The 11,425-nt window shown below is 40.8% G+C and overlaps 1 protein-coding gene across 1 annotated transcript; it reads left to right on the top strand.

The window, feature by feature from the left end:
* Nucleotides 1-20: 20 nt before the first annotated feature.
* LOC309792077 (small ribosomal subunit protein eS4-like) lies at nucleotides 21-9,992 on the top strand. Its single transcript, XM_082601339.1, has 2 exons — nucleotides 21-93; nucleotides 9,089-9,992. Exon 2 carries the CDS (start codon nucleotides 9,136-9,138, stop codon nucleotides 9,925-9,927), a length of 792 nt encoding a protein of 263 aa, XP_082457465.1. The 5' UTR covers nucleotides 21-93; nucleotides 9,089-9,135; the 3' UTR covers nucleotides 9,928-9,992.
* Nucleotides 9,993-11,425: the final 1,433 nt, after the last annotated feature.

The following is an 11,425-nucleotide window of genomic DNA, read 5'->3' on the forward strand; positions in this document are numbered from 1 at the left end:
GCGCCCTTTCGCGGTGACGTTCTCGCGTCCGTGGGCCGGCGGCGACGCGGCGTTCACGCACATGAGCACACACGGAACCGGGAATCGCTAAAGGTGAATGGTCCTAGGGTGGGGTTCACTTCACAGGGTTTTTGAATCTTTGACTCCTGCTCTGTTTCTTTGAAATTCTTCAGGAAGTCGGGCTTCTCCCCTCAGAACGGGAGGACGATTTTTTTAATCACCTGCCTGCATTTTGTACCTCTCCTCGTGTGTAGCTTGTTGTAGGTTGTAGCTCGTCTCATCTTTCTTTTATAGATGCTGAGTTTTGTAGTCAGCTTTCCTCCCGTAAAGTCGTGAGGACAGAGAAGAGCTTATTCCTTTCATGTAGTACCCGCCCCTCGCCTGGCCCTCGACAAGCTCTCTGGGCGCGTTTGTGGAATGGCTAATGATTTCTCATGACCGTTCGGCGCTCAAAAGTCTATGATTCTTTTTTTTTAATTAAATTTTTATTTTGAGACAATTGTAGATTTCCATGCAGTTATAAAATATAATAGAGGGCTTCCCTGGTGGTTTAGTGGTTGAGAGCCCACCTGCCGATGCAGGGGACACGGGTTCGTGCCCCGGTCCGGGAAGATCCCATATGCTGCGGAGCGGCTGGGCCCGTGAGCCATGGCCGCTGAGCCTGTGCGTCCGGAGCCTGTGCTTCGCAACGGGTGAGGCCACAACAGTGAGAGGCCCGCGTACCGCAAAAAAAAAAAAATATATATATATATATATATATATATATATATAAATATATATATATATATATATTTATATATATATGTGTGTGTGTGTATAATAGAGATCCCATATATCCTTTAGCCAGTTTCTCCCAAAGGTAACATCTTGCAAAGCTATGATATAACAACCAGGATATTGAAAAGTCCATGATTCTTAATGTTTTATTTTGAAACACTTTTTGCCTTAATTTTAACCACTGTCTGATTAAGAGTTATATCAGTGAGATTCATCTGCATTTCAGTATCTTACAACTATTACTCTTCTGTAAATTATACTGTCTGCTTAGTAATTCCGCCAGTCATGAGTTTTAACAGGACGATTTAGGCATTGCAAGAATAAGAGTATGTTTTTCAAAATGATTGTCTCTCAAAGACTTTTTTTCATGAATAAATTTTAAAATTCCACTTCAGATTTTTTTTTTTACGTCTGTGATTCTGAGCACATCCCTGACAGAGTCTGGCCTAGCAGTCCTGAGCCAGAGGGGAAAAGCCAGCAGAGGCTCCAAAGAATCTGACCTCCCTAGTGGGTGTTGGTCTTATAGAGACTGAGAGGAAACCTGCCAATTTCTGGATCCCCCTTCAAAGATCAAGAATCCCATTCTATCCAGAACTCCTCTTACCCTCCCTTCCAACTTCTCCAATTTCCCCATTGCTCTGTCTTCTTTACACACACTCTCAGAAACAGCAGAACCTGTCCCACTGGAATATTACTTCATCAAGCAAATTGAGAACATTATCCTGTGCTCTTCCCAAGTGTCTGAATTCCTTCCCAAACATAACAGCTTATCTGTGGTCACTCCCATCCTTTCAGCCTTCCGTCCAGTCTCTCCAAGGGTGAGGCATCCCCATTTCAGTTCAAAACCAACTTCTCCCAGCTTCATCCGACTCCATGTATCACTAATTATCCCTTTTCTCCTGTATTCTTTCTCTCCCTAATGGATCTTTCCCCTTGGCCAATAAATACACTGAAATCTCTTCCATCCTTAATTTTTTTCCTAATTACTCCATCTCCTTTTAATTGCTGTTTTATTTTCCTCCTTCCCTGTTTGTCTTTACTTAGAAAAAAACAAAAACAAAAAACTAGTTTTATCTCCACTTGCTCTTCTCTGTTATCACAGCCCAAGCCTGTGCTAGCCTTTTTAAGAATTAAGTCATACTCTTGGCCCATTTTAAGTTTATAATCAACTAAAAATCTTTGGATGATTTTTAAGCAGTTGTTGCCAAGCTAAATCTCTCCCATCTTGATTTTGAGCAGTCTGTTACTTAAACGCAAACTTAACAAATGGAAGTTTACATGATTCCTACTAATGTAATCTTCTGGTTTCTCAGTTATGTCGTCCCCAGCTTTGTGTCATTTCCCATTCACTCAAATCACTGCTAAGCTCAGTTTGGGCTCTAGATCCTCTTGGATCTTCCATAGCTTTCCTGGACACTTGAGCTAAGAGGGGTCACTGGACTACCCCAAACCAGCTTCACAGGTATTGTACCCAGAGATTCCTGTGAGCCCTTTTGAGACTCTGCCCATAACACTCCACTGAAACTGTTCTCATTGAGATCACCAGGAACCTCCAAGTTGTGAAATTTTTTTAAGTGTGCACAGAATTACATCATTTTTTTCCTTTTTTTAACTTTATTAGATCTCTCTGCTGCATTTTTCCTTTCTCACATTAGAATTTTGACTCCCTTGGCTCCCTTAACAGCCTCTTCCCCAGGTTCTCCTCCAACTTCCATTCTTTCTTCCTCCTGCCTCTTCAATGTAGGTGACTCTCAGGGTTCCACTATTGGCCCACTTTTTTTTTTTTTATCTCAGACACAATTATTAAGTTTTTTTAAAAATTTATTTATTTTTGGCTGCATTGGATCTTCGTTGCTGCACGTGAGCTTTCTCTAGCCGCAGCGAGCGGGGGCTACTCTTCGTTGCGGTGCACGGGCTTCTCATTGCGGTGGCTTCTCTTATTGCGGAGTACGGGCTCTAGGTGTGTGGGCTTCAGTAGTTGTGGCTCACGGGCTCAGTAGTTGTGGCTCATGGTCTCTAGAGTGCAGGCTCAGTAGTTGTGGTGCACGGGCTTAGTTGCTCTGTGGCATGTGGGATCTTCCCGGACTAGGGCTCGAACCCATGTCCCCTGCATTGGCAGGAGGATTCTTTAGCACTGCACCACCAGGGAAGTCCCAGGCCCACTTTTCTACTTCTCTTTATGTTCTACTTGCTCTTCTGGTGTGATCTCATCCATCTACCTAATGCAAAGAGATTCCTAAATCTTTCATCCAGTCTATATATCTCCCTCAAGCTTCAGTCTTGTAACCACCTACCTCCTGGACATCTCCAGAAGATAACCATGGAACTTCAGATCACCATGTTCAAAATGAAACTATATTTTTCACTTGTACCTCTTCCAACGTTGCCTATTTCATTCATTTACCCACAGCCAGAATCCTGATATTCCAGAGATCTTTGGAAATAAGCCAGGGATTTCTCAGCCATTCACCATATTACAGTTCTGTTTTCTATAAACAAACTGGTTTGAAAATTGTCACTAAGTGGACAAAGTACAATAAGGCTTCAGAGTTTCCTGTCCCACAAGATAATTTATACGTTATAACAAGGGACCTTGAAAAAACTAAAAGTACGTAATGGGTTCAAAGTAGATGCTTCATATTTTCTTATGAAAAATTACCAAAGGTACCAGATTATAATTATAAGTCTCCAAAGTCCCAACATCAAGAATTTGAAAATATACGTGTCATTCCTCTACCTTCGTCAATGCTAAAATATAGTTGAGGAATATATATATATAGTTGAGAAAGATAATTATGCATGACCAAATAGAGATTAATAAGAGATTGCACAGGTGCTAAAAAAAGAAAAACGATAAAAGAAAGCTGCTTTGGAGGAAAGGACAGACCAATGCATATTTAAGTGGACCCTTGTAGAAATGACAAAGTTCAGGTAGGTGGGATAATATTTTCTAAGTTCAGATAGTGCAAATAATTTATATTGTGTGTCATCAGAAAATTAGGCTAAAATAGCAAATAACCATAATTAGAACTAATGATTAATTATTCAATTTAAATTTAACCAAAAACCTAAATAATAACAAAGTAACGTAGCAGATGTTGTTGTTGTCATCCCATTGACATCCTCTCAGCACTTCCTCCATACATGCCGGAAAAAAGTCCTCTGCAAGGGCTTGCAACTTTTCACCTGAGGAGTTTTTCTCAACCCCTGCAGGACAGGCCAGAAGTGCCAAAGAATTTTCACCCCTGAGAGCAGCCTTCAACCAATGACAAATGGAAGCTGAAGGATACATACATATACCAACTGTGGTAGGCTGGAAAATGTCCTCTGAAGATATCAGGCCCTGAAACTGTTGAATTTTATGTTGTAGAGCCAAAGGTATGATTAAGGATCTTGAGATGGGGAGATGATTCTTGAGTGTCCAGGTGGGCCCTAAATGCAATCACATGTGTTCTTACGAGCCTAGGCAGAGAGATTTCACACAGAAGAGGAGGAGGCATTGTTGCCACAGAGGCAGAGAGTGTAGTGATGTAGCAACAAGTCAAGGAGTGCCAGCAGCCATCAGAAGGGGGAAGAGGCAAGGAGCAGATTCTCCCCTAGAGCCTCTAGAGGGAGGGTGACCCTGCTCACTGCATGATTCCAGGGGTACTGATTTCAGACTTCTGGCCCCTAGACCTGTGAGAGAATACGTTTCTGTTGTTTTCAGCCACCAAATTCGTGGTGATTTGTTACAGCAGCCATAGAACACTAATACACCAACATTTATACTAATGAGTATACCAATGTCCTCACTCCTGAGAAGCAGTACAACTCTGAGGCATCTTCCACATTGTCTCCAGGAGTCTACAAAAGGTTTGAGCCCCACCTGCAGAGGTAACTTACCCATCAGCCCACTCTTACAGGCCTTCTCTTCCCAGTCTCACTTCCTCACTCTGCTATCAGTGGTTCCAGGTCTCTCCTTCAAGATAAACCACATACTCTCAAATCCTTGTGTATTAGTTTCCTGGAGCTGCTGTAACAAAATACCATAAATTGTGTGGCTTAAAACAACAGAATTTTATTCTCTCACAGTTCTGGAGGCCAGAAGTTGGAGATACAGTAAAGGTGTTGGTGCAATTGGTTCCTCTTCAGGGTTCTGAGGCAAAGTCTATTCCATGCATCTCTCCTAGCTTCTGGTGATGGCTGGCAATCCATGGCATTCTTTGGTTTGTAAATGCATCACTCCAGTCTCTGCCTCCATCTTTACACAGCATTCTCCCTGTGTCTCTGTGTCTTCACGTGGCCATCTTCCCCTCATATAAGAACACTGGTTATATTGGATCAAGAACCCACTCTGATGACCATATCACAACTTAATTACATGTGCAAAGACCCTATTTCCAAATAAGGTCACATTTGTAGGTACTAGGGATGCGAATTTTAGTATCTTTTGTGGGGCACACAATTCAACTCATAACACCTTGACTCAGGGTCAAATTCGGGGACCCCCAACCTAAGACAATTATCACTTATGAAGCACTTTTTATATTTCCCTAAATATAATTATCTTACTTTATCCTCAATAATCTTATGAGATAAATATTGGCTCCATTTTAAAGTTAATAAATCTGAGGATTAGATATTATAGTGTAGTCAAGTCGGTGTTATATCAGGTGGGAAATGTAATAAGATGCCAGTCCCATCAGTGGGAGTGGTTTTCAGCAAAAGAGATCAAATGCCTTAAGTTTTTTTCTCTAATCTGCAATAATATAGACAGGAAACAATTAAAGAGGGATTCTCCTAGGACTGTGATATATGTTCTTTTCTATTTAAGACTTTTGTTGATAAATTAAACTTCTAAGACCTGACGTTTCCTCTTTCTTTACTTGCATTGGCTGTTCAGAGCCACTCTTTATTTATTCATTGCTTTCCAAAATCTGTGGGGAAGGGGAAGTAGATTCCATGCACAAAGTCATGTCCAGTTTCTGATACTCCCTTTGGCAGCAATAGTTGCTCACTCTCCTCCCTGTACCAGACTCTGCTAGGAGCTCTCTGTAAACCAATATTCTGTAAAACAAGGACACATTGTCTCAGCCTCTATGCTAAAGCTGCTGGAAAGTATGCTGAGCAGGGAAGAGACTGTAGAATGAAACGAACATCTAAGGTATCCTGTATATCATTTTCATACCTCTCACAATGCTACCCCTGCTTATTGTAATATTTTCTACTCCATCTATCACCAAAGGTCAAGCCCTTCCCCTGGTCATAAGTCTGAAAATACTTCCACTTATGGGCATATCCACATACACTCCGAAGACCTGTTTAGGTGGCATTTATGCTTCTGATTGCTTTCCTTCATTTTCCAAGCTGACGCTGCTGATTATAATTAAAATCCTCTCGGGTGAATAAATGGATACATAACTGAATTAAGTGGATATTTATGAATAGATTGATGAGAGGTCTGGATGATCCAAAATATCTCCTCCAACATCTGTCACATTAGAAAGAAGATAAAGATCTGACCCTGAGCAATCCCTCTCTTGGACCTATTAGGAGCAAAATGACTTTTTAATATTCTATTTAGGACTTTTTAATATCCAGAAAAAGGGGAATGGGTGGCTTCTGGAGGTGGCAAAAATGGGAAGTGGAGGAGGGGAAGGACGTAGGTGAAAGAGGCTCCAAAACAGCTAGGTTTTAGACATAAGACGTGTGTATATCATAACATAATTTCAGTAGGCGTATGAGTTATCTATTTCTGCTTAACAAATTACCCTAAAAGTTAACAACTTAAAACAATAATAAACATTTATTATTTCACACAGTGTCTGTGGATCTGGACTTTAGGAGTGGTTTATCAGGATGGTTCTGGTTCTGGAAGTTGCAATCTAGCTGTTGGTCAAGGCTGCAGTCGTATGAAGACTTTACTGAGGCTCAAGGATTAACTTCTAAGATGGCTCACTCATATGGCTCTTGGCAAGAAGCATCAGTTCCTTACTGGCTGTTGGCAGGAAGCTTCAGTTTCTTGCTACCATAGGGCTGCTTGAATTCGTCTTCATGACACAGCAACTGGCTTCCCCCAGAGCAAGTTATCCAAGAGAGAGCAAGAGGAAAACTCTAATGCCTTTTTAAGATCTAGTCTTGGAAGTCATCACTTCCACTGTTCAGTTTATTAAAAGTGAGTCACTTAATTCAGACCACCCCTAATGATAGGGGAGTTAGAGTTCACTTTTTTCTTTTTTTTTAGGCTGCGCCATGTGTCTTGTGGGATCTTAGTTCCCCGACCAGGGATTGAACCTATGCCCTCAGCAGTGAAAGCGTGGATTTCTAACCACTGGACTGCCAGGGAATTCCCAGAGTTCACTTTTTTGAAGAGAAAATATCAAAAACTTTGTGGACATATTTCAAAACCATTAGTTTTGGGTTCAGTGAACATTTATTGAGCATCTTTACTGGGACCTGAGTAGGCACTGGAATTCAAACACAAGTTATTATCACCAAAGACTAAAGAAATCAAAATTTTTATATAGATAGACAAGAGACAATTTTAGGATACAGGACATTACATGACTATGATAGGTTTAAAGCTGAATGGACATGTAGGTGAGATTTAAATCATGGACAGCATGAGGGACTGATTTTTCTACTGAGCAGACAATAAAGGTTATTTTGTAACCTGTAACCTGTGTAACTGCCCATTCATAAAACCTTGTAGGACCTGAACTGAGAACTAAATACCAAAGTACAGAAGTAGTAACATATCCCATCTTTTAACCCCAGACACTTAGGTCATTATTTTGTATCTACAAATAATCAATAACTATTTACTGTTTTTTTGGATTAAATTTAACTGATGAATTAAGATGAATTCTAGGTATAAATTTATATACCCCATTTGCTTGTAGATTTTGATTACTGTGGCTCTTCTGGATGTTTTCTGTTACTTATTTCTTTGACATGGTCAGCTCTTTTCTCTAGAATTTAGAGCAGTCACAGGGGCACAAACTAGAGGCTCATGGGCCAGACTCTGCCAGAGGAATAGTTTTGTTTGGTTAAAATTGTGTGTGTGTGTGTGTGTGTGTGTGATATTTTTGACTGATTTTTTTAATGCCTTTAGGTGGGGCATACACTCAGTATTCAGTCTCGGTTCCCCCACAAGCCCCACTACTTCCTGTTGTCTGATATCCATCAGCCTTACTGGTCCCTAAAGACGCTTGAAATGTGAGACCCATGCATCTAGATTTTAAATCTCAGGATGGCACTGCATAATCTTAGTTCACCCTATTCTTTTTTTTTTTTTTTGAATTTTTGAATTTTATTTTTTTATACAGCAGGTTCTTATTAGTTATCTATTTTATACATGTTAGTGTATATATATCACTCCCAATCTCCCAATTCATCACACCACCACCACCCCCCCACCACTTTCCCCCGTTGGTGTCCATACGTTTGTTCTCTACATCTGTGTCTCTATTTCTGCCCTGCAGACCAGTTCATCTGTACCATTTTTCTAGGTTCCACATAAGTGCATTAATATACGATATTTGTTTTTCTCTTTCTGACTTACCTCACCCTGTATGACAGTCTTTAGATCCATCCACGTCTCAACAAATGACTCAATTTCGTTCCTTTTTATGGCTAATATTCCATTGTATATATATGTACCACAACTTCTTTATCCATTTGTCTGTCGATGGGCATTTAGGTTGCTTCCAAGACCTGGCTATTGTAAATAGTGCTGCAATGAACATTGGGGTGCATGTGTCTTTTTGAATTATGGTTTTCTCTGGTTATATGCCCAGTAGTGGGATTGCTGGGTCATATGATAATTCTATTTTTAGTTTTTTAAGGAACCTCCATACTGTTCTCCATAGTGGCTGTATCCATTTACATTCCCACCAACAGTGAAAGAGGGTTACCTTTTCTCCACACCCTCTCCAGCATTTGTTGTTTGTAGATTTTCTGGTGATGCCCCTTCTAACTGGTGTGAGGTGATACATCATGGTAGTTTTGATTTGCATTTCTCTAATAATTAGTGATGTTGAGCAGCTTTTCATGTGCTTCTTGGCCATCTGTATGTCTTCTTTGGAGAAATGTCTATTTAGGTCTTCTGCCCATTTTTTGATTGGATTGTTTGTTTTTCTAATATTGAGCTGCATGAGCTGTTTACATATTTTGGAGATTAATCCTTTGTCAGTTGATTCGTTTGCAAATATTTTCTCCCATTCTGAGGGTTGTCTTTTCGTCTTATTTGTAGTTTCCTTTGCTTTGCAAAAGGTTTTAAGTTTCATTAGGTCTCATTTGTTTATTTTTGCTTTTATTTCCATTACTCCAGGAGGTGGATCAAAAAAGATCTTGCTGCTTTCCGTGCCTAGCGCAGCCATGGCTCGTGGTCCCAAGAAGCACCTGAAGCGCGTAGCAGCTCCAAAGCATTGGATGCTGGATAAACTGACTGGTGTGTTTGCTCCTCGTCCATCTACCGGTCCCCACAAGCTGAGGGAATGTCTCCCCGTAATTATTTTCCTAAGGAACAGACTTAAATATGCCCTAACAGGAGATGAAGTAAAGAAGATCTGCATGCAACGTTTCATTAAGATTGATGGCAAGGTCCGCACTGATATAACCTACCCTGCTGGTTTTATGGATGTCATCAGCATTGACAAGACTGGAGAGAATTTTCGTCTGATCTATGACACCAAGGGTTGCTTTGCTGTTCATCGTATTACACCTGAGGAGGCCAAGTATAAGTTATGCAAAGTGAGAAGGATCTTTGTGGGGACAAAAGGAATCCCTCATCTGGTGACCCATGATGCTCGCACCATCCGCTACCCTGATCCCCTCATCAAGGTGAATGACACCATTCAGATTGATTTGGAGACTGGCAAGATTACTGATTTCATCAAATTTGACACTGGTAACCTGTGCATGGTGACTGGAGGTGCTAACCTGGGAAGAATTGGTGTGATCACTAACCGGGAGAGACATCCTGGTTCTTTTGATGTAGTTCATGTGAAAGATGCCAACGGCAATAGCTTTGCCACCCGGCTCTCCAACATTTTCGTTATTGGCAAAGGCAACAAACCATGGATCTCTCTTCCTCGTGGAAAGGGTATCCGCCTTACCATTGCTGAGGAGAGAGACAAGAGACTGGCAGCCAAACAGAGCAGTGGATAAAATGATCTCTAAATGACGTGATTGGGAAAGTCTTTGTACTTAGAAATGATGCTACATAATTAAAAGCCTCTTTAGTGTTAAAAAAAAATAAAGATCTTGCTGTGATTTATGTCAAAGAGTGTTCTTCCTATGTTTCCTCTAAGAGTTTTATAGTGTCTGGTCTTACATTTAGGTCTCTAATCCATTTGAGTTTATTTTTGTGTATGGTTTTAGGGAGTGTCCTCATTTCCTTCTTTTACATGTAGCTGTCCAGTTTTCCCAGCACTGCTTATTTTTTTTTTTTTTTTTTTTTTTTTTTTTTTCTTTTTGCTGTATGCGGGCCTCTCACTGTTGTGGCCTCTCCCGTTGCGGAGCACAGGCTCCGGACGCGCAGGCCCAGCGGCCATGGCTCACGGGACCAGCCGCTCCGCGGCATATGGGATCCTCCCAGACCGGGGCACGAACCCGTATCCCCTGCATCGGCAGGCGGACTCTCAACCACTGCGCCACCAGGGAGGCCCCCAGCACTGCTTATTGAAGAGACTGTCTTTTCTGCACTGTATATCCTTGCCTCCTTGTCATAGATTAGTTGACCATAGGTGCGTGGGTTTATCTCTGGGCTTTCTATCCTGTTCCATTGATCTATATTTCTGTTTTTGTGCCAGTACCATATTGTCTTGATTACTGTAGCTTTGTAGTATAGTCTGAAGTCAGGGAGTCTGATTTCCTCCAGCTCCATTTTTTTCCCTCAAGCCCACTTTGGTTATTCGGGTCTTTTGTGTCTCCATACAAATTTTAAGACTTTTTGTTCTACTTCTGTAAAAAATGCCACTGGTAATTTGATAAGGATTGCACTGAATCTGTAGATTGCTTTGTGTAGCATAGTCATTTTCACAATATTGATTCTTCCAATCCAAGAACATGGTATATCTCTCCATCTGTTTGTGTCATCTTTGATTTCTTTCATCAGTGTCTTATAGTTTTCTGAGTACAGGTCTTTTACCTCCTTAGGTAGGTTTATTCCTAGGTATTTTATTCTTTTTGTTGCAATGGTGAATGGGATTGTTTCCTTCGTTTCTCTTTCTGATCTTTTGTTGTTAGTGTATAGGAATGCAAGAGATTTCTGTGCATTAATCTTGTATCCTGCAACCTTACCAAATTCACTGATTAGCTCTAGTAGTTTTCTGGTGGCATCTTTAGGATTCTCTATGTATAGTACCATGTCATCTGCAAACAGTGACAGTTTTACTTCTTCTTTTCCCATTTGGATTCCTTTTGTTTCTTTTTTTTCTCTGATTGCCATGGCTAGGACTTCCAAAACTATATTGAATAATAGTGGCGAGAGTGGACATCCTTGTCTTGTTCCTGATCTTAGAGGAAATGCTTTCAGTTTTTCACCATTGAGAATGATGTTTGCTGTGGGTTTGTCGTATATGGCCTTTATTATGTTGAGGTAGGTTCCCTCTCTGCTCACTTTCTGGAGAGTTTTTATCATAAATGGGTGTTGAATTTTGTCAAA

Source organism: Mesoplodon mirus (genome assembly GCF_964341445.2).
Source record: "Mesoplodon mirus genome assembly, chromosome: 2".
Classification (NCBI taxonomy): Eukaryota; Metazoa; Chordata; class Mammalia; order Artiodactyla; family Ziphiidae; genus Mesoplodon; species Mesoplodon mirus.